This window comes from Schistocerca serialis, chromosome 9 (genome assembly GCF_023864345.2).
Source record: "Schistocerca serialis cubense isolate TAMUIC-IGC-003099 chromosome 9, iqSchSeri2.2, whole genome shotgun sequence".
Classification (NCBI taxonomy): Eukaryota; Metazoa; Arthropoda; class Insecta; order Orthoptera; family Acrididae; genus Schistocerca; species Schistocerca serialis.
The window spans coordinates 382255336-382279709 of NC_064646.1; the positions used below are offsets into that span (position 1 = coordinate 382255336).

Genomic DNA, 24374 nt, shown 5'->3' on the forward strand with positions numbered 1-24374 from the left:
TGTACCTACATTAGTCACACACCTAGTATAACGTGCACTATTTCTTCATTTGGGCTTGTTAAACTTTGTCTAGTGTCAATACAAAATCTGATATTGACTCTTTGAGGTACCCACAAATAAGGGTGTCTGCAAAAATTTATCAAGGAGGAGGAAACATTCGTAATTGCAATTTATAAGAATGATACAGTTTCTGAAAACACATCTGTTCCGAGAACTAAATATGGCAAGAAGTACACAAAACCTTTCGTATTCTAAATGACTGATAGTTAACCAAACAACACATTTTGAAAGTAGATTACATTGATACCTAAAAGATAGGCAGATTTCAATAGCATATTCAAAGTACGTCCTCTTCTTTTAGTGACACGATTATTGACGGCATTTCTTTTGAGTTAATGAAATGTCACACACTCATATGATTAACTCAAGCATATCCAAAAAGTTAGGAATTAAAGCTACTAAATATCCTGTTCACATGTCGATAATATTAGGTTGCCAATGAAAATTAAACATTGCATTAGCTGAAAGAGTCAGAGTGACAGACAAAATGTTACTGGATGAAGAAAAAGGTCATTAATACTCTTAAAAGTAGAAAAATAAGAAATAAACTTTAAAGAGATTATTTACGCAACTCTGATGCCACCTATAACACTTTGTTTACTTAGAAGACTTTACATTTGATTAAACAATGGAAACTCCAAGTTGGAATATCTACAATGCAGGAAAAGAATTATTGCTAGTTACTTTAAAGATGACACGTTAAGTTGCAAACGGGCACAATTAAAAGACACTTACACACATGCTTTCATCCACTGCCCTCATCAGAAAAAGAGGAGCATATACCGCTCATTCACACAAGCAAGCAAACCCCACAAACACGACCGTCATCTCCGGCACCTTGGGCCAGAATGCAACTGGCACGTGGGATGGAAGCAGCAATCTGGAGGGGGTGAGGAAGGAGAAGGGATAGTAGTGTACAGGTGAAGGGAGAGAGGAGTGCTGTCGAAGTGTGCAGGGACTACAATGCCAACAGGCACAGTGTCAGGCGGTTGTGGGGCAGGAGGTGGGGAACACAAGAGCAAAATACAAGTGGAGCAGGGAAAGATAGGCAGGTGCATTGGCAGAGGGAAACAAACAAAGAGGGTGGGAGACGAGAATGAGGAGGAGGTGATATGATATATGGGGTGGAAACTGTTGGGTGGAGGATGTGGGGACAGAATGTTACTGTAGGTTGGGTAATTACAAGAGTGGAGTATGTGTTGTAAGGATAACTCCCATCTGCACATTTCAGAAAAGTTGGTGCTGGAGGGGAGGATGCAAATGGCCCGGGTAGTCAAGCAGCTGTTGAAATCGAGCACGTTATGTTCAGCAGCCACAGAGTGGTCTACTTTCCTCTTGCCCACAATTTCGCAGTGGCTGTTTGTCCTGATGGACAGCTTGTTGGTAGCCGTACCAATATGAAAAAGTGTGCACTGATTGCAGGAGAGCTGGTAAATGACATGACTGCTTTCACAGGTGGCACGGCCCCAATGTGGTGGGATAAATCTGTGGCTGTGAGGCTGTAGGGCAGGGGATGTGGTAAATGGAGCAAAAAATGAGAGGAGTGGGAAAGGATTGGCGAGTGCATCGGCAGAGGGCACCAACAAATGTGATGGGAGACAAGAATGGGGAGGAGCTGATACAGCAGAGGGGGTGGAAACTGTTGGGTGGCACATGTGGGGACAGTTTGTTACTGTAGGTTGAGACTGGGATAATTACGAGTGTGGAGAATGTGTTATAAGGGTAACTCCCATCTACGCATTTCAGCATGTTATGTTCAGCAGCATGTTGTGCCAAAGGGTGATCTACTTTCCTCTTAGCCACAGTTTGGCAGTGGCTGTTCATCCTCGTGGACAATGGTTGGTAGACATACCAATATAACAAGGCGTGCAATGGCTGCAGCAAAGCTGGTAAATGACATGGCTGCTTTCACTGGTGGCCCAGTCCCTGATGAGGTAGGATAAACCTGTGATAGGACTGGAACAGGTTGGTGGATTGGGCAGGTCTTATACCTGGGTCTTCCACAGAGATACGATTCTTGTGGCATGGGGTTGGGATTGAGAGTGGTGTGGAAATGGACCAGGATGTTGTGGAGGTCGGGTGGGAGATGGAACACTATTTTAGGAGGGAGTGGGAAGGATCTCAGGTAAGAAGTCTCTCATTTCAGGGCATGATGATGGGTAATCAAAGCCCTGACAAATGATGGTGTTCAGTTGTTCCAGTCCAGGGTGGTATTTGGTGATGAATGGGGCACTCCTTTGTGGCTGGTTCTTGGAGCAGTAGGATGTCACTATCCAACACCCATCCAACCCACAGTGTTATTCCTTGTCCACCTCTCACAGCATCTGAACTCTGCCTCACTGACTTTTTCAATTTGCACATGTTCATACCAATACTCCACCACACCAGAGCAGAACCATATCTGTAACATTGTTGTTAACCATTCCACAAAAACCCTCAGCTCCACAGAAGTTTCAGGCCTTTCCAAGGACCTCACCTTTAGCACTACACTCAAATTTAACCATTCTGGACTTGTCAAAGACCTACTCTCCTTCTCTCAATCCTTGCAATGGAAACAATTCTTTGCCACCAATCACTCCAACCAACGCCAACCTAATTCCAAGACTCAACCCTGTCTCTCCCCATTCAAACCACCATCCAACCTTGATCTCCCCCTCCCACATAACCACCTGCTGATCTTCCAGGAACTCATTACCTCCAACTTGACCGCACCATCCTTCCCCAGGTTCCTTCCTCACAATACCAACCTTTCAGCTGAAGAAAGAATAGCCATACACAACCTTAAAACAAATCCTGACCTAATCATCTAACCTGCAGACAAAGGTTCCACCACTTTTGTTATGATTGCAGTGACTACCTGGCAGAAGGCCTCCACCAATTATCTGACTCCTCCACCTATAAACTCTGCCACAGTGACCCCATCTGTGAAATCCAACACAACCACCAATCCCTGCTTAGAGTCTTAGGCCCTTCCCACCAGAACCTCTCCCCTGAATTCATGTCCCTCCTCACCCCTAAGACACCCTGCACACCCACCTTCTACATGGTCCCCAAAATCCACAAACCCAACAACCCTGGATGCCCCATTGTGGCAGATTATTGAGCCCACTGAAAGAATTTCGGCCCTATTGAGCAACACCTCCAAACAATTGCTCATAATCTAACCTCCCACACCAAAGATGCCAAGTACTTCACTGGTGAGGGAGAAGATAAGTGTTGTGAGATTTTGTTGCAGTCTCTTCACACCAGGATTTGGATAGGTCCAGAGAAAAGCCAAGGACTACTTTGTGAAGGTTCACAACAGTCCTGAGTGCAAGAGAGCACAAAAACTGCTGTTGGACCAAGTAAATAGGTAAACTTAAGTTACATAATAATTTGCTAATGCCACATTATTTCCTGAAAAAATTGGCAATGCTAAATTTAGGATACATTAAAATAGCTGACATTTACGTCTAGAAATGCTTGTGAATTCTGCACTAAATTAAGCCTGCAGCCCAAATTATAGGAGAGCACAGCCACTGACAATAAATTTATGGCTGAATAACTCTGCTAACTCTATAGCAGAAGAAACCAAAACAAATCTTCTTGTCAAAGAAAAACTTCTGTCCCCTTTTCTCCTAAACAAGAGGTAAATAAAATACCAAATGAAATATTTAAAAAATTCTAGAGCAAATAATAATAATAATCACTTGGAAACTTGCAGCGACAATGGAAACAAAGCCGCACAAGATATGTTTGACAAAATAACTTTCCCAGTCTGACCAAGGAAACTAATGACATTACAGTACTAGGACAGAATGACTATGACACAGTAGGGAGAGCTTATTAGGTACATCAGCAGCTACATATCAAAATGGTGAAAATGAAACAATAGTTTATTTACACTCCTATCAACAATTCTGCAAGTTATAAGCTCTTACCATTCCCTGAGATTGTGTGTCATTGTGCAATAACTTCTAGCATAAGAAAATCATTGTAGAAGCATACTTTGAACAGTTGTCACTGGAATGCAACATCAATAGACTCTGACAGTAGCAATGCACCATGTTTCAAACTGAATGCTCTTTACTCTGTGATCACTGTCATCTTGAAGCAAGACACTGTGAGAAAGTCAATAAAGTACTACTATGCACTGAAATAAGTAAAAAAGAACTGAAGCCTGAAATTTCAATGCTGATTGCAAAACAAGTTTGCTCATGTATGGATCCATATTTATATTACAAATATTATTGTTATTTTTCTCTCCTTTCTCAGACGTTATGTCTGGTTAAAAATGGAAAGTGACGTGGACCTTGATCAAGCGTGACTTCCTTTTAACTATACGATATATGTTACATTGCATTTAGGAACTTTCAGGTAATTGAACATGTATCAATAATTACAGATTTCTGTAGTTGTATATATATATGTTTGGATGTAGCTGTATTGCGTTGAGGTACTGGTGGATATTGTGTGGTATGACTCCTGTAGTTGATAGTATAATTGGTATAATGTCAACTTTATCCTGATGCCACATGTCCTTGACTTCCTCAGCCAGTTGGATGTATTTTTCAATTTTTTCTCCTGTTTCCTTCTGTATATTTGTTGTATTGAGTATGGATATTTCGATTAGTTGTGTTAGTTTCTTCTTTTTATTGGTGAGTATGATTTCAGGTTTGTTATGTGGTGCTGTTTTACCTGTTATAATGGTTCTGTTCCAGTATAATTTGTATTCATCATTCTCCAGTACATTTTGTGGTGCATACTTGTATGTGGGAACGTGCTGTTTTATTAGTTTATGTTGTATGGCAAGTTGTTGATGTATTATTTTTGCTACATTGTCATGTCTTCTGGTGTATCCTGTATTTGCTAGTGTTGTACATCCACTTGTGATGTGATCTACTGTTTCTATTTGTTGTTTGCAAAGTCTGCATTTATCTGTTGTGGTATTCGGATCTTTAATAATATGTTTGCTGTAATATCTGGTGTTTATTGTTTTATCCTGTATTACAATCATGAATCTTTCCGTCTCACTATATATACTGCCTTTTCTTAGCCATGTGTTGGATGCGTCTTGATCGATGTGTGGCTGTGTTAGATGATACGGGTGCTTGCCATGTAGTGTTTTCTTTTTCCAATTTACTTTCTTTGTATCTTTTGATGTTAAGTGATCTAAAGGGTTGTAGAAGTGGTTATGAAATTGCAATGGTGTAGCCGATGTATTTATATGAGTGATTGCCTTGTGTATTTTGCTAGTTTCTGCTCGTTCTATAAAGAATTTTCTTAAATTGTATACCTGTCCATAATGTAGGTTTTTTATGTCGATAAAGCCCCTTCATCCTTCCTTTCTGCTTAATGTGAATCTTTCTGTTGCTGAATGTATCTGATGCATTCTATATTTGTGGCATTGTGATCGTGTAAGTGTACTGAGTGCTTCTAGGTCTGTGTTACTCCATTTCACTACTCCAAATGAGTAGGTCAATATTGGTATAGCATAAGTATTTATAGCTTTTGTCTTGTTTCTTGCTGTCAATTCTGTTTTCAGTATTTTTGTTAGTCTTTGTCTATATTTTTCTTTTAGTTCTTCTTTAATCTCTGTATTATCTATTCCTAATTTTTGTCTGTATCCTAAATATTTATAAGTATCTTTTTTTTTCCATTGCTTCTATGCAGTCGCTGTGGTTATCCAATATGTAATCTTCTTGTTTAGTGTGTTTTCCCTTGACTATGCTATTTTTCATACATTTGTCTGTTCCAAAAGCCATATTTATATCACTGCTGAATACTTCTGTTATCTTTAGTAATTGGTTGAGTTGTTCATTTGTTGCTGCCAGTAGTTTTAGATCATCCATGTATAGCAAATGTGTGATTTTGTGTGGGTATGTTCCAGTAATATTATATCCATAATTTGTATTGTTTAGCATGTTGGATAGTGGGTTCAGAGCAAGGCAGAACCAGAAAGGACTTAATGAGTCTTCTTGGTATATTCCACACTTAATCTGTATTGGCTGTGATGTGATATTATTTGAATTTGTTAGGATATTAAGTGTAGTTTTCCAATTTTTCATTACTCTGTTTAGGAACTGTATCAATTTAGGATGTACTTTGTATATTTCCAATATTTGTAGTAACCATGAGTGGGATACACTATCAAAAGCTTTTTGGTAATCAATGTATGCGTAGTGTAGCGACCTTTGTTTAGTTTTAACTTGATATGTCACCTCTGTATCTATTATCAGTTGCTCTTTACATCCTCCTGCTCCTTTGCAACAGCCTTCTTGTTCTTCATTTATAATTTTGTTCTGTGTTGTGTGTCATTAATTTCTGTGTAATGACTGAAGTTAATATTTTGTATATTGTTGGTAGGCACGTTATGGGGCGATATTTTGCTGGGTTTGCTGTGTCTGCTTGGTCTTTAGGTTTCAGATAAGTTATTCCATGTGTAAGTGTATCAGGGAATATGTATGGGTCTGCAATGTAACTGTTAAATAATTTATAATAGAGGGAAACATTCCACGTGGGAAAAATATATCTAAAAACAAAGATGATGTAACTTCCCAAACGAAAGCGTTGGTATGTTGATAAACACACAAAAATAAACACAAACACACACACAAAGTTCAGGCTTTTGCAACCCACAGTTGCTTCATCAGGGAAGAGGGAAGGAGAGGGAAAGATGAAAGGATGTGGGTTTTAAGGGAGAGGGTAAGGAGTCATTCCAATCCCGGGAGCGGAAAGACTTACCTTAGGGGGGAAAAAAGGGACAGGTATACACTCGCACACACACACACATATCCATCCACACATATGCAGACACAAGCAGACATTTGAACTGAAGCAACCGTGGGTTGCGAAAGCTTGAATTTTGTGTGTGTGTGTTAGTGTTTATTTTTGTGTGTCTATCAACATACCAACGCTTTCGTTTGGTAAGTTACATCATCTTTGTTTTTAGATATGTTAAATAATTTAGTTAGATGTGAATGTGTTGAGGTGAACTTCTTTAGCCAGAAATTTGCTATTTTATCTTTCCCAGGGGCTTTCCAGTTGTGCGTAGAATTAATTGCTCGGGTGACTTCATGTTGCAAAATTATCACTTCAGGCATTTGTGGTATCACCTTGTATGTGTCTGTTTCTGCTTGTATCCACCGTGCATGTCTGTCATGTTGTACTGAGTTTGACCATATGTTGCTCCAGAAGTGTTCCATGTCTGTTATGTTTGGTGGATTGTCTATTTTAATGTGTGTGTTATCTATTGTCTGGTATAATCTCTTTTTGTTTGTGTTGAAAGTTTGGTTTTGTTTCCTTCTATTTTCACTTTTTTTGTATCTTCTAAGTCGTTTGGCCAATGCTTGTAATTTCTGCTTCTTTTCATCTAATTGCTCTATCACTTCTTGTTGTGAGATTTTACCTAACCTTTTTTCGTTTTTTGTCTGATATTTCATTTCTTATAAATTGTGTTAGCTGTCTGATGTCTTTTCTCAGTTTTTCTATTCTGATCTGTAGCCTGTGTTGCCATGCTGGTTTTGTGGGTTTCTTCTGTGTGTTGATTGGTTCTGATCTCTGCCTAGTGTGTATATTTAGTGTAGTGAGTGCTCCTATATAAACCAGTAGTTATAACTCTTCCATAGTTGTATTTTCATTTATTTTGTTGTGTATGATTGTGTTGATAGTTGTTATTATTGTTTCGACTTGTGGGTTATTGGGTGGTCTATGCAAGAAAGGTCTAATGTCTGTATTTGTGTCTTTGTATTCTATGTATGTCAGCTGAAATTTTTCTTCTATATCTAACATGTGTGTCACCTCGTGTTCTATTTGTGCTTGTTCTGGTGGCTGTCTTAAGATTTCGTTTTCCTCTGATTCTTTAATTTATGCGTGTTGTTCTTGGTTTGTTTGCTCTGGGATGTTTGAGTCCATTACTGTATTTTCTTCTTCTTCTGATTGCACATTATTTTGTTTCAGTATTTGTTGTACTTGTTGTTTGATGTTTTCTAATTCTGACTGGGGTGTCCTGTTATTTTTGATTATTACACGGATCTGATCAGCTAGTTGTTGTTCTGTTAAAAATTTTAATTCTGGGTATCTGGTAATAAATGTTGTGTATACTTGTGATCTGTATCCAGTTGTGTTAGTTCCTAAGTTTGTTGCTTGGTAATAACAGAACATGAGGTGTCGGTTAACTTCATCTGACCATCTCATCCTCTGTCTTTGTTTTCCTTCTAGGCTGGTTGCAGGAAGCATATCCTGCAAAACACCTGTATTTGGATTAAAATCATTTTCCGTGTGGCTAGCAGTGTCGTTACCATTGTGGACGGGCATACGGTTCAAGCGTCGTCCCCGACCATGACAGCGCATGTCTGAGCCTTCATTAGTTCTGTCTTGAACCAACTAGTCACACTAAAAGGGGGGTTAGCCCTATTAGTGGTTTGTTCTTTTCGTCGCCTTTTACGACTGGCAGAACATACCGGAGGCCTATTCTTTTCCTGGGCCTCCACGGGGTTTATTATTATTATTATTATTATTTGCAAATGATGAGTTATTATTATTATTATTTGCAAATGATGAATTCACAGCTATGTAAGAAATTCTCATGGTCACATTACATCCCATCCCACTCACAATCATACAATGGGAAATTTACCTGAAGCTTGAGAACCTAAGGACAGAGATGAAGTCATATCCCTCAAGTCAAGCCCTGAAATGAGATCATCCCTCAAGTCAAGCCCTGAAATGAGATCATCCCTTGACAATATTCTCCCCACACCACCCAGAGTTGCCTTTCGTCACCCCCCTAACCTCCGTAACATCCTTGTCAAACCCTACAATATTCCCAGACCACCGTCTCGACCCAGCAGTTCCTACCACTGTAACCAACCCCGCTGCAAAACCTGCCCCATGCAACTCCCCAGAACCACCTACTTCAGCCCTGCTACTAGTAAAACATACACAATCCAAGGCAGGGTCACACGTGAAACGACACGTCATTCACCATCTGACATGCCTGCACTGCACAGCCTTAACATTGGTATGACGACAACTAAACTGGCTGAGCGCATGAACGGGCACAGTCGAACTGTCTGCCTAGGAGATGTCCAATACCCAGTAGCAGAGCATGCCCTCCAGCATAAGTCTAGGGACCTAGGAACCTGCTACACCATACGTGCTATTTGGCTTCTCCCACCCAACACCAGTCCTCAGAACTGCGGATATGGGAACTTGTACTCCAACACATCCTTTCATCCCGCCATCCTCCTGGACTGAACCTACACTAACCAACCTCACTCCCATTTACTCTTCAGTCTTCTCCTCTTTCCCTTTCCTCTTTAGCCATTCACGCACCTTTTCATCCTACATAGTTGTGTTTATCTTTATACAGTACACCTCTTTACTTATGTATGCATCCTCTTTGGTTTGAAGCTGGCACAGTAATTACAGTAGAAGATCTTTGGCTTCCCTCTGACACCCATGCCTTCATCTTCGCTACCCTCCCTGTTTTCCTTTCCCCTGTTGCTTCGTAACCTGGGTTGTGAGTAACTGAATCCACTTTCCCTTCTTTCCCTTCTTCCCCCTCTCTCCTCCCTGATGAAGGAACAAAGTTCCAAAAGCTAGGATACGTAAATTTTCTATTCTGTTTTGTGTATCTATCAGCTGTACTGAGCTGAGGTAAGTACTGGCCAGCCCCTCTATCTCTTTGTTAATATTGTTTCACATCTTTATATGAGATTTTCCATTAGTCATTTAAATCTCTTATATGTAGCTCCCATGGGTATTAGTACGACAAGATTACTTAATTACAGCACATACAGAGGCATTTAAGCAATCATTCCTCCTGCAATCTGTATATCAATGGAACAGCAGAAAGCCCTGATAACTGGAACCATGGGAGGTACCTTCTGCCATGCACTTCAGATCTGTGTGCAGAGTATTGATATAGATAACACAACTGCTGCCCTTTATTTACAAGGTGTGTTGTAAATTACATAAATGTACATGGTAGTTATATAAAACAACAAATTTTCATACAAAAATAGAACCTAGTATCAAACTAGTTTAATGTGATGCAATTACAAGAACACATTATTTTCTTATTATCTATCATTGTGAAAGTTGTTTATTGCTGACTTAGCATTCAGCTGCTGGAAAACATGTCAGTGGTCACTAACAACCAAGGATGTTTTCTGTCAACTCCATATCCTGTTGCTTGGAAGCATGTCACTAGCTTTAGTTTACTACATGGTCTTATCTCTCTATGACATGGATATGTAAACTTTTAAGTCATTTAAAATACCAAATGATTATAACTCAAGTGCAGCTACTCACAGAGGTCCAGTGTGGGCTGTAATTAACATATGGCCTGGTAGATATTCTAGTGCATTAATATAGGACCGATTTACATAGTAAAAAAAAAGATTAGATCCAATTTCTGCCTCCAGGTGCAAATCTGGCGCTGTGAAAGCAAGGCAAACATATAAAAATGTTTACATATATAATGAATTGGGAATGGGACACGGCAGAAAAGGTCAAGCAAGTGAGAAAGGCATAATGTTGATTTTATTATTAACTGCCATTTACACAATTTGTTCAATATGGGCACCAGAGATGTCGACGAGATGCTGCATCTGTAAAACAATATGATAAACAGTTGCTTGCAGCATTCCAGTGGAAATTGAGCAATGTTTTTCTGAATACGGGCCTTCAGATCAGGTAGAAACTGAAAGTGTCCCTGGCAAATGTGTTTTTTTAAATGTCCCCAGGGCCAAAAGCCACATGGATTCCGATCAGGTGATCTTGTAGACCATTCATCTGGAAAATCTCTGGAGATAACACATTCGTGGAAGGTCGCATTACTCAGATCTTTCACTGGGCGAGTGACATGAGGTGCTGCCTCACCTTGCATGAAAACAGTGGTTTCCATACAGTTGTGCTCTTCCATGCTGTACAAGGAGGTCTCAATAATGTGCAGATATCATGGTACACCTAACTGGCATTATGGGTATATTCTCATCAAAGAAGAATAGACCAAGAATAAAGATGCTTGTGAATCGTATACAGTGACTGCAATTGCTCTTTGTGCACAACCCCAAATTCAACACTTCTGTGTATTCAGTCCACTCTGTAGTGTGAAATGTGCCTTGTCACTCTACAGAATACTGCTCAGCCACATGTTGTCAACTTCAATCTATGCCAGATAGCGAAGAGCAAATTCAGAACATTGCTGCAGATCATGGGGTTTCATTTGCTGCATCACCTGGATCTTGTATGGGTTGCATCACCTGGATCTTGTATGGGTACCAGTGTAAGATAGACTGCAAAACTTTTGGTAATGTTGACCATGTGGTGGACAATTCTCATGACACTGCATGAGCACTGCACAAGCTACATGGTAATCACAACAACAGCAATCACATCAACATCTTCCACCACGGCACGATGCCTTCCTCTTCCAGGTGCCACACGAAGCTCACCCATGTTAGGACAGAATGCCTTCCTCTTACAGGTGCCACATGAAGCTCACCCATGTTTCTGAATTTCATTGTCATCTCCTTTACATGATTTAATGACATAGGGCCTCTCCTCAGACCGTTGGGTCAGTGATATTCTCTCAATGCAACACTTCACTTCCTACTATTCACATGAAACAGTCTCAACAAAGGCTCACAATCTCTCTCCTAAATAGCCATACTGTTCACTTACATTGTGGCTTTTTAAATGCCAGTGTGGAAGTCCTATTGTCATACAGGCAGTTTGTTGTTGTTGTGGTCTTCAGTTCTGAGACTGGTTTGAGGCAGCTCTCCATGCTACTCTATCCTGTGCAAGCTTCTTTGTCTCCCAGTACTTACTGCAACCTACATCCTTCTGAATCTGCTTAGTGTATTCATCTCTTGGTCTCCCTCTACGTTTTTTACCCTCCACGCTGCCCTCCAATACTAAATTGGTGATCCCTTGATGCCTCAGAACATGTCCTACCAACCGATCCCTTCTTCTAGTCAAGTTGTGCCACAAACTTCTCTTCTCCCCAATCCTATTCGATACATCCTCATTAGTTATGTGATCTACCCATCTAATCTTCAGCACTCTTCTGTAGCACCACACTTCAAAAGCTTCTATTCTCTTCTTGTCCAAACTATTTATCATCCATGTTTCACTTCCATACATGACTACACTCCATACAAATACTTTCAGAAACGACTTCCTGACACTTAAATCTATACTTGATGTTAACAAATTTCTCTTCTTCAGAAACGCTTTCCTTGCCATTGCCAGTCTACATTTTATATCCTCTCTACTTCGACCATCATCAGTTATTTTGCTCCCCAAATAGCAAAACTCCTCTACTACTTTAAGTGCTTCATTTCTTAATCTAAATCCCTCAGCATCACCTGACTTAATTTGACTACATTCCATTATCCTCGTTTTGCTTTTGTTGATGTTCATCTTATATCCTCCTTTCAAGACACTATCCATTCCATTCAACTGCTCTTCCAAGTCCTTTGCTGTCTCCGACAGAATTACAATGTCGTCGGCGAACCTCAAAGTTTTTATTTCTTCTCCATGGATTTTAATACCTACTCAAAATTTTTCTTTTGTTTCCTTCACTGCTTGCTCAATATACAGATTGAATAACATCAGGGAGAGGCTACAACCCTGTCTCACTCCCTTCCTAACCACTGCTTCCCTTTCATGTCCCTCAACTCTTATAACTGCCATCTGGTTTCTGTACAAATTGTAAATAGCCTTTCGCTCCCTGTATTTTACCCCTGCCACCTTCAGAATTTGAAAGAGAGTATTCCAGTCAACATTGTCAAAAGCTTTCTCGAAGTCTACAAATGCTAGAAACGTAGGTTTGCCTTTTCTTAATCTAGCTTCTAAGATAAGTCGTAGGGTCAGTATTTCCTCACGTGTTCCAATATTTCTACGGAATCCTAACTGATCTTCCCCGAGGTCGGATTCTACCAGTTTTTCCATTCATCTGTAAAGAAATCGTGTTAGTATTTTGCAGCTGTGACTTATGAAACTGATAGTTCGGTAATTTTCGCATCTGTCAAGACCTGCTTTCTTTGGGATTGGAATTATTATATTCTTCTTGAAGTCTGAGGGTATTTCGCCTGTCTCATATATATTGCTCACCAGATGGTATTGTCAGGACTGGCTCTCCCAAGGCTTTCAGTAGTTCTAATGGAATGTTGTCTACTCCCGGGGCCTTGTTTTGACTCGGGTCTTTCAGTGCTCTGTCAAACTCTTCACGCAGTATCATATCCACCATTTCATCTTCCTCTACATCCTCTTCCATTCCCTTAATATTGTCCTCAAGAACATCGCCCTTGTATAGACCCTCTATATACTCATTCCACCTTTCTGCTTTCCCTTCTTTGCTTCAAACTGGATTTCCATCTGAGCTCTTGATATTCATACAAGTGGTTCTCTTTTCTCCGAAGGTCTCTTTAATTTTCCTGTAGGCAGTATCTATCTTACCCCTGGTGAGATAAGCTTCTACATTCTTAAATTTGTCCTCTAGCCATCACTGCTTAGCCATTTTGCACTTCCTGTCGATCTCATTTTTGAGACATTTGTATTCCTTTTTGCCTGCTACATTTACCGCATTTTTATATTTTCTCCTTTCATCAATTAAGTTCAATATTTCTTCTGTTACCCAAGGATTTCTAGTAGCCCTCATCTTTTTACCTACTTTATCCTCTGCTGCCTTCACTACTTCATCCCTCAAAGCTACCCATTCTTCTTCTACTGTATTTCTTTCCCCCATTCATGTCAGTTGTTTCCTCATGCTCTCCCTGAAACTCTGTACAATCTCTGGTTTAGTCAGTTTATCCACGTCCCATCTCCTTAAATTCCCACCTTTTTTCAGTTTCTTCAGTTTTAATCTACAGTTCATAACCAATAGATTGTGGTCAGAGTCCACATCTGCCCCTGGAAATGTCTAACAATTTAACACCTGGTTCCTAAATCTCTGTCTCACCATTATATAATCTATATGAAACCTGTCAGTTTATAATGCCATATTTTCAACTAATTTGCTTTCCAGTGTAGATTGGTTCCACATTAACACATGCGAATAGCTGCACTTTAATTATGTCCACCCGGTATATATTGGAGAAAATAACATTGATTGCATTTTAAATGTTAACTTGTAAAAGATTACAATCAGCTGTTATTTTCTACAACTATTTTCTGTAAGTGGCAATTTTATGATTATGGATTAGACACTAATTTAGCACCTAATATATAAAAGATGTGAGACATATCTCCAATTTTCTACACTGATGGCACAAATTTAAGATAGACTGTTATACATTTGTAATTTAACTTGCAGTCTCCATGGTACGATTTTAGTTGTAATATCTGATTATGAAATATAAGGCTTCCTGAAGATGTTATATGATTGAAACTGGTAACACCTCGTAATACAGACTGAGTGGTTACCGACTGAATATTTGATTACAACAACTGGCTTGAGCCCTAATGCTACACAGTGCCCAATATGGTTAAAATAAACATCACACAGTGGATCAAAAAAAGGAGAAAGCAACATAAATGTATCTCAGTTATCTGTACTGTCTAGTTACACTTGCTAAGTAGAACATACCTTTTCCCTGGAATGGCCTGTTGCTTCTCAAAAACCATCTGAGCTAATGGTAAGCATATTTCACTTTCACCATTGTTTTCTTCAAATTTGATTGCAAAGCCTTTTCTGGAATGCAGTTAAAACCATGTGACTTTCTTATTATGAGACAAAACATACAGAGACAGTTTTTATGATTATATATACATTAGAAGACTTACTCTAATCGCAATTCGGACACATCCGCAATATACTGGTCTTCAAAATCGGTAAGCAATTTCTCGTTAATCCAAGCCTGAAGCAAACAAGTAATTTTCAAGACAGAATAAGGGCAGTTTGTAATTGTTCATTTGACAGAAACAATAAAAGGAAATGATTTTTAAAATTAATTTTTTTTTAAATTAATTTTGACAGAAGATGGGTGAAAAGTTGGAGAATAGAACAAGTGGGGCAATTTTGATGGAACCACAAATAAACAACAGCAATTGAAATTTTAACTTTAGGACCCTGAAGTATTCCTTCTTCAGCTGATGTGGATGCATAGAAAAATATGGAATGTGAAAAATGGAAAGAGAGGTAAAATAATACTTAAAATACAGATATTTTCATTATTTTACCTTTCTGCCTCCCTCTTGGGTCCCATTTCATTTCACTGTAGTTCTTTGTCATTTATCTGTCTTTGCGTTCTGCAAATTCTTTCAAGATTTATTTTTGAGGTATTGATTGCCATTGATTAATTTCACTGATACAATGACTGGCAAAAAGTTAAGCACTCAAAGGGCATAGTCAGATGTCAATGTAACTTCATTCATGTATACACGATTGGTATGCATGTAAATGATTAGAGTTGCGACTGTCTGTGTCTGGTGGAATAGGCAACAGAGCACATTAGTGCTGTTACCAGGCGTGTTAGTTTACATAAGGGGTGTGAACGTCAGATGCTGAGTGATCACTGCGACAAATATGGAGATGTCTTGTGAAACAGTATTAACAATGCCTGACAGAATTCGAAATGAGTCTCATTGTAGGTCTGTATTTGGCCAGCGTGTCAAAGCATGCAACAAACAGATTTATGGGACATTCAGATGTGAAAGTGGCTTGACGTTACACTCCATGGGAACATGAGGCGAAGTACAGTTGGCATCAAGATTCCAGTCAATAACATGTGGCGATCACAAGGGAGGTTTCTTGTATTGTGCACTGAGCACATCGTAACCACTTCAAATCTGGGATTGCCATACAAAAACAAGTAATGGTCTCCCTATAACATTCCGTGTCATCCTATATCATTGGTTGGAGACCAGAAGCTTCCGGACAAGGGAATTACTGTCCCAGAGTAGGCTGCCATTAACACTGCAACACAAATGGCTGCGTTTGGCAAGTGGTCATGACCAGGAAGCATGGACTGCTAATGAATAGCACTTCACTGTGGTCAGCAATGAATCGCTGTTCTGGACTACCCCAGATGACCGTCATTGACAAGTAAGGCAATGACCTGAGGAGAGGTCCCAATGTTTTGGAGAGGCACAGTGATATTACTCCTTGCATCACTGTGTGTGGAGAGCCATCCAATATTAGTTCAGGTCATGACTGAAAATGATTGAGGGAATTCTGACAGCACAACAGCACACATCATGGAATCCTGCATCCTCATGTGTTACCTGTTGTGCGACCATCTCGTGATGCCAATTTTCAACAGGACAATGCTCATCCACAATGGCGCATGACACAAATGTCTCTGTGATGTTGAGGTACAACCATCGCCAGCAAGATCTCCTGATTTGTCCCTGCTTAGGACATGTGTGGGAGAAGCTCAGATAGTAACTCCATCCCAGTGCCAGTATCCAACACATCACGTACACCTACTTCTACATGCATACTTCGCAAGCCAACACATGGAAATCGCAAAGGGTACCTAGTACCATTACATGTCATTTCCTTTCCCATACCACTTGCAAAAAGAGTGAGGGAAAAACAACTGCTCGTATGCCTTCATATCAGCCCTAATCTCTGTAATCATACCTTTGTGGTACTTATGCAAAATGTGCATTGATAGAAGCATAATTATCCTGCTGTAAGCTTCAAATGCAAGTTCTCTACATTTTCTCAATAGTGTTTCTCAAACAGAACATCATCTTCCCTTCAGGCATTTCCATTTGAGTACCATAAGCGTTTCTGTAACTGTGTGTTGATCGAACCCACCAATAACAAACCTAGCAGCCTGCCTCTGAACTGCTTTAATGTCTTCCTTTAATCTGATTGAATGGGGATCTCCAACACTCCAGCAGCATTGAAGAATGGTCACACTAGTGTCCTATACGCAGTCTCTTAGACAGATGAACCACATTTTCCTAAAATTCTGACCAAAAAAATAAAAACAACTTGAAGCCAAGCATTCGCCTTCCCTAATACAATTCTTACAAGCTCGATTCATTTCATACTGCTCTGAATTTGTTATGCCTAGATATTTAATTGACATGACTTGTGTCAAGCAGCACAGCAATAAAAGATTAATTCGAACATTAAGCGAATAACTAACTGCCATTTAATACACCAAATATAAATTTTGTCTACATCTTCTTATATCCTCCTACAGTCACTCAATGATGACACCTTCCTGTACAACACAGCATTATTATCAGCCAACAGCTTCAGATTGCTACTCACCCTCTCTGTCAGATCATTTATGCATACAGAGAATTGGTCAACCTATCCTTGGGAGTCCCTAGGGTACCCCTCAGGATACCCTTGTCTCTGATGAACACTCGCCACTGAGGACAATGCATGGGGTTGTTTGTATTACTTAAGAAGTCTTTGAGCCACTCACAGGCCTGCAAACCTAAATCTGCATCTGCATCAGCATCTTTTTACTCGAATCTAAGTCGCACTCGAATCTAAGCCACACCTGAAAAATGAGACTCGAAATCAAGGAAAAAAAAAATTTTCCCGAATCTAAGCCGCACCTGAAATTTGAGACTCGAAATTCAAGGGGAGAGAAAAGTTTTAGGCCGCATCTCCAAATCGATACAACGTTGGTCCATTGTAATATGAGACACAATTTAGGTTAAACGAATGACGATACAGCTACAGTAGTTTGGTTCGAGTCGTAAGATTAGCAGTTAAGCTTTACCGAGTAGCCATTGCTATGCGTCAGGCGCTCCGTCTGTATTTATACAGGTACCCTTCCTTTTTCACATGCTTCGTCTGGTTTGAATTGATTGCTTATTTTTCTTTGATCTGATAAGCGCCGTTTTCTTTGTTATATAGGTGTTTACGTCACTCTAAGCTGAAAATGCATTACTGTACTGTGACATGCATTCTTTGTCGCATTCTGATAGTGCGTGTTTACGGCCTGTCGCCGCTCGCGGCATGGCTTGCTTTTGTGCGCGCTACCGCCGCTTACAATTAAAAAACAAAGATGAGAGGAATCATCTCATTAGTGAAACAATGGCAAGAGACTGCTATTTGTTGTTACTTACACTGCTGCTTTCTTTGATAATGATCAACAAGAACCACATAATAGACTACGTATGATAGAAGATGTTCTGAACAAGAGTTTAGCGAAAATTTTTCTCTGTTTGAAAATCTTTGCAGGCGCCTCTTTAGTACATTACATTCTGCACATAAATTAGAGTCATCTTAGATTTAAAAATCTAGTCAATTGCTGTGCTTCATTTCTGACTGTATCACTATTAGGCATAAGAATAATACGAATATAAACATGACATGATATGTATATTCTTCCGCATTTGCTGTTGTCTCACTCTAGTTTCGTAGTTTATTAGGCAGACAGGATTTAAATGAGATAGCAGCAAACACGAAAGAATACATGGCAAAATGTTTATATTCGTATTATTCTTATGGTGAAGAGAATACTGCATGTGATTCACAATTCATAAAAGTTCCTATTAGCAACCATCTCTTCTCACAGGTAGGAAAAAATTCAGAATGTAGAGTTGGCCATATTTACAAACATTCCAAACAGTCTTGCCAGTCGGATTTTCGTAGTACATTGAAATGCTGCTACATTCGAAGATGAACAATACGGAATTTGTATTTACTTCGTTGGGTAATGTACGAAAATGAAGTGGTCAAAGCTTGAGGTGGAGAAAAAAGCTCGTGTTTTACCTTTTTTTTTTTTTAATTTATTTACTGATGCAGAGGTTTTGGTGCCAGTATTTATCTTTGAGCCTACACAGCATGCCTGTGTAGCGCTCTACATATATTCGCCGGCAGAAGTTAATTGTGGCGGCACCCACCAGCATTTTTCAAAACTTCCGCTTGCTTTGCACTCAATTCTAAGCCGCAGGCAGTTTTTTGGATTACAAAAACCGGAAAAAAAGTGCGGCTTAGATTCGAGTAAATACGGTAATTTCTCATATCTTATCTTTGTGGTCCTTAAGCACAATGTATTTTGGCAGCAGTAGAATTGTTTGTCAGTCAGCTTCAAATGCTGGTTCTCTAAATTTTCTCCATATTGTTTCCTGAAAAAAAATTGTCTTCCCCGCAAGGAGTCCCACTGGAGTCCCCGAAGGATTTCCATAACACTTACATGTTGTTCAAACCTAAGGGTAACAAATCTAGCAGCCTAACTCTCAACTGCTTTGATGGCTTCCTTCAATCTGACCTGGTACGGATCCCAAACGCTTGAGCAGCACTCAAGATTAGGCCACACCAGCATCTGCAATCTCCTTTACAGGTGAACCTATTCCGAATGCTCATTCCTTCGTCAACGGTCTGCAGTGGAGCACATTGTAAAATGATTTTCGGAAATTGAGCAATATGGAATATGCCTATTGCCCTTCATCCACAGTTTGCAGGACATCATGTGAGAAAAAGGCAAGCTGAGTTTCGCACTATCAATGCATTCTAAAACCATGCTGACTGGTAGGCAGATGCTTTCTGTCTCCAGGAAATTTATTGTAATCCAACAGAGAATATGATAGAGATATCTGCAGAAAACTGCCATTAATGATATTGCTCTGTAATTTTGTGGGTCTGTTCTTTAACCCTTCTCATATATAGAAGGCACCTGCACTTTTTCCAGTCACTTGGGTCTCTGCACTGGGTGACAGATTCACAAAATATGCAAGCTAAGTAAGGTGCCAATGCCACAGAGTACTCTTTGTAAAACCGAACTGGAATTTTGTTTGGATCTGGAGACTAATTTCTTTTCAACTCTTTCATTTGTTTCTGTACGCGAAGGATGCCTATTAGTATGTTCTCCACACTGGAGTTTGTACATTGGCCAAATGATGGTAAATTTGTACCTCTCGGCAAGATGTTCTGAAAAGACATGATAGTGGTAGTTATTATATACTTTGTGCATTGATCTTTTTATGGATGCTTGAATCCCTACTAACTTTCGCCTGTTGACATTTGTGCGTTCTCTTTTGAACCAAGAGTGTAACTGTCTTTGCTTCCTCAGCATCTTCCAAATTTTGTTACTAAATCATGGCGAGTCTTCTGCATCCTTAATCCAGTTACTAGGCACACGAATCTTAAGTGTGTGATTAACAGTCTGTTTAAATTCTACCCGTAATTCCTCTATGCCCATAGTACTGGAACTAAATGATATCCATACAATATCTAAGTGGGATGTTAACAACTGCTTATCTGCTCTTTCTAGCAAAAATGCCCTCCTCGCCTTCTTGACTGAGTTATTAAATTTAGTAAATACATCGCTATGATGACATCATGGTCACTAATCCCTGTATCTACAGCAGCACTGTTGGTGGTCATGCCATTTTGTAGCTACAAGTTCTAAAACATTTCCATTGTGTGAGGGCTAGCTGCTCAAGACACTTGTCGGAAAACTTGTTCAAGAGTAATTTGCGAGACTGTCTGGCCGTACCCCTCTGCAATGGATCCATAGATGTCCCCGTCTATACTCGTAGGTTAAAGTTGCCTCCAACTAATACTGCATGATCTGGGTATTTCCACACTACTGACATGTAGACTTTCTTTGAATGACTCTAAAAACAGTCTCAGTGGAATCCAACAACTAACTTGATGTGACACAGAGCTCTTATATGTGTCCAGATAAATACTAAAATTAGACATAAATAGAGACAAAATTTTTGTTAACTGCAATGAACACTCCCCCTCATATAGCATCTAATCTGTCTTTCCAATATATGCTCCATAACTTACTAGATATCTCAGAGCTTTCCAATTTGGGTTTCATCCAACTCTTGGTTACAAAAAATGAGTACAGGAAGTTTCCTGGAGGGCAATAAATTTAGGAATTTTGTAATGAATACTTCGACAATGTATCAATGAAATGTTGACAAAGTGTCTTTGCCTTGATCGCTATCTGATTTCACTACATCAAGGACCAGCTGTGGGCCAGGTTGCCTCTGGAGAGGATACAATGCCTTTATGGCACCTTTCCAAACTGACCCAGTGATTACCGTATTTACTCGAATCTAAGCCGCACTTTTTTTCCGGTTTTTGTAATCCAAAAAACCGCCTGCGGCTTAGAATCGAGTGCAAAGTAAATGGAAATTCTGAAAAATGTTGGTAGGTGCTGCCAGAACTAACTTCTGCCGTTGAATATATGTAGCGCTACACAGACATGCTTTGCAGGCACAAAGATAAACACTGGCGCCAAAACCTCTGCGTCAGTAAATAAATTTTTTTTAAAAAAAGGTGTAAGACGAGCTTTTTTCTCCGCCCCGAGTTTCGACCACTGCATTTTCATACATTATCCAACGAAGTAAATACAAATTCCATGTTGTTCAACTTTGAATGTAGCAGCATTTCAATGTACTACGAAAATCCGACTGGCAAGACTATTTGGGATGTTTGTCAATATGGCCAACTCTACGTTCTGAATTTTTTCCTACCTGTGAGAAGAGATGGTTGCTAATATGACCTTTTATGAATTGCGAATCACATGCAGTATTTTCTTCAACATAAGAATAATACGGATATAAACATTTTGCCATGTATTCTTTCGTGTTTGCTGCTATCTCATTTAAATCCTATCTACCTAATAACCTACGAAACTAGTGTGAGACAGCAGCAAATGCGGAAGAATATACATATCATGTCATGTTTATATTCGTATTATTCTGACGCCTAATAGTGATACAATCAGAAATGAAGCACGGCAATTGACTAGATTTTTAAATCTAAGATGACTAATTTCTGTGCAGAATGTAATGTACAAAAGAGGCGTCTGCAAAGATTTTCAAACGGAGAAAAATTTTAGCTAAACTGTCGTTCAGAACATCTATCATACGCAGTCTATTATTTGGTTCTTATTGATCATTATCAAAGAAACCAGCAGTATAATTAACAACAAATAGCAGTCTCTTGCCATTGTTTCGCTAATGAGACAATTCCTTTCTTTTTTTTATTGTAAGCGGCGGACGCGCACTAAGGCAAGCCATGCCGCGAGCGGCGACAGGTCGTAAACACTTACTATCAGAATGCGACAAACAATACATGACACAGTACAATAATGCATTTTCAGCCTAGAGTGATGTAAACACCTATAACAAAGAGAACGGCACTTATCAGATCAGAGAAAAATAAGCAACCCATTCAAACCAGACGAAGCACGCCTGACGCATAGCAATGGCTACCTGGTAAAGCTTAACTGTTAAGCTTATGACTCGAACCAAACAACTGTAGCTGTATCGTCATTTATTCTACCTAAATTGTGTCTCATATTACAATAGACCAACTTTGTTTCGATTTGGAGGTGCGGCCTAAAACTTTTCTCTCCCCTTGAATTTTAAGTCTCAAATTTCAGGTGCGGCTTAGATTCGGGAAAATTTTTTTCCTTGATTTCGAGTCTCATTTTTCAGGTGCGGCTTAGATTCGAGTAAATACGGTAATCCAGCCCATAGGGAATACAACATCATACTGTAAGTAGTCTCCTACTGCCAAGTTCTTTGCAAACTTGGCCTGATTTTGTAATCACTATAATAACATGACATCAACTCTCAACCTATGAAGTTTCATTTCATTTCCTAATCCCGTTCTAGTTGCTACACTTTTTTGCCAGGCAGTGCATTATGGATTTTGCACCACATTGTTGGTAACTTCTTTCTTGAATACTATTTTCCCCAAATCTGGTATTGGGAGAAACTTTTGCTTATGTGTGCAGTGGGGCAGGTTTGTGAGTTTAGTTGGCCAAGTGGGCAGTGATTGCCGGTAGTTTCACTATATTGACTGTCACTCTGATCTCCCTCTTAGTGGTAAGTGGCTAGCTAGTAATTCATTGCTACCTTTCTAGCTTGCAATAAAAAAGAATTTTTTTCTTTCCATATCGTAGAACCCCTCTAATCCGTCACCTTCGGGACTGGGACCATGGTCGGAACGAAAAAAAGGTCGGATTATCCGAAAAATCTAATATTTATTGCAAAAAATATAAAAGGATATTTAGTACAAAAAATTAAACGATTTAAGAACTAAAAGACGTCTACAGTAATATAAAAAGATGTTTTTACACAGTGTTAAACAACATACTAACTAAAAAAGTCTACACACACTATAATATGTATTGGTTTTAAAAGGAAAAACGACAAACAAATTACAGTACTGTACTGTACTTAATAACATATAAACGGTATATACTGTAAACTAAAAATGTTTATACCACTGTACATAAAAAAGAAATTTTTTACAAAGAAATAAACTACTGTATGTATAAATTAAGAAGTGATTATACTGTATGCATTGTTTTTTGCAGTAAAAACGAAAACAAATTACTTGGAAAAAAAGTCAGTGATACATTTTTGTTTAGCAGATGTTATTCTAGATTTATCTTCAGTGTCCCTCCATTTTTTTATCCGCAAAACGTCCATTGGAGTTGGATTCTGCTCGATATATTGAAGGGCGATGTCAAAAGCGTTTATGGCATTGTTGTGTGAAAATCGGGTGGGGAGTTTGTCTTTGCCGTCTGATCCTCATTCACAGTTTCCTGGCTAACAGCAGCAACAATCTGCTCGTCATTGAGCTCTTCAAAAGTGTCACAGTTTTTTTCACATTCGTTGATCCACTCTTCAACTTCATTGGCAGGGACGTTCGGCTCCAGAGTTTGTAGATCTTTAACGGTTTCCAGTGCGTCGTTGTTTTGCTCATCTTCGGTATGCTCATTTTCAATCATAACTTGTGGCCAAAGCATACGCCATCATTTCCGCAGTGTGTCATGTTTTAGTTCATCCCATGCTGCAGCGATTGTGTAGATAGTATCTTTAATGTTCAGGGATTTCATTGCCTCAAATAAGTTATGACCTCCTTCAGATTTTTCCAACATTGGGCTGATATACTTTCTGCAATATCGCCTTTTTAACCATTCGATAACGCCCTGATCCATTGGTTGGTTGAGTGATCCATTGGTTGTATGAGTTTGGTCACATTAGGAGGCAGAAAGAGAGCCTTTGTGTCCCCTTTCACCAAATATTCCTCAGATGGATGTAATGGTGGGTTATCCAACAGCAGTAGAGCACGAACAGGCAGATTTTTTTGCTTCAAGTCTTTTTCGAGCGATGGCACAAACTTGTTGAAAAACCAAGATTTAAAAAGGTTACAGTCCATCCAAGCAGATTTTTGATTGCGGAAATAAACCGGCAAGGAAGATAAGTTTATATTTTTGAATGCCCTTGGCTTCTTAGATATGCCAATGATGAACAAGGGGAGCTTGTGGGTACCATCTGCATTGCTACAAGGAATGACTGTTATTCTATCTTTTATAAGTTTCGTTCCTACCACGGATTCATTTGAAGCTGCGAGCGTTTTTGTTGGC

At 39.3% G+C, this 24374-nt stretch overlaps 1 protein-coding gene across 2 annotated transcripts in view; it reads right to left on the bottom strand.

Moving 5' to 3' along the window:
• Nucleotides 1-24374, bottom strand: part of LOC126419312 (Fanconi anemia group D2 protein) — a 206839-nt gene that overhangs the window by 85408 nt on the left and 97057 nt on the right. For both annotated transcript variants that reach the window (XM_050086492.1, XM_050086493.1), the window contains exons 13-14: nt 14836-14909; nt 14639-14743 (exon numbers count right to left, since the gene is read on the bottom strand). In XM_050086492.1, the coding sequence (XP_049942449.1) occupies nt 14639-14743; nt 14836-14909 (179 nt within the window). The remainder of the gene's footprint in view (nt 1-14638; nt 14744-14835; nt 14910-24374) is intronic.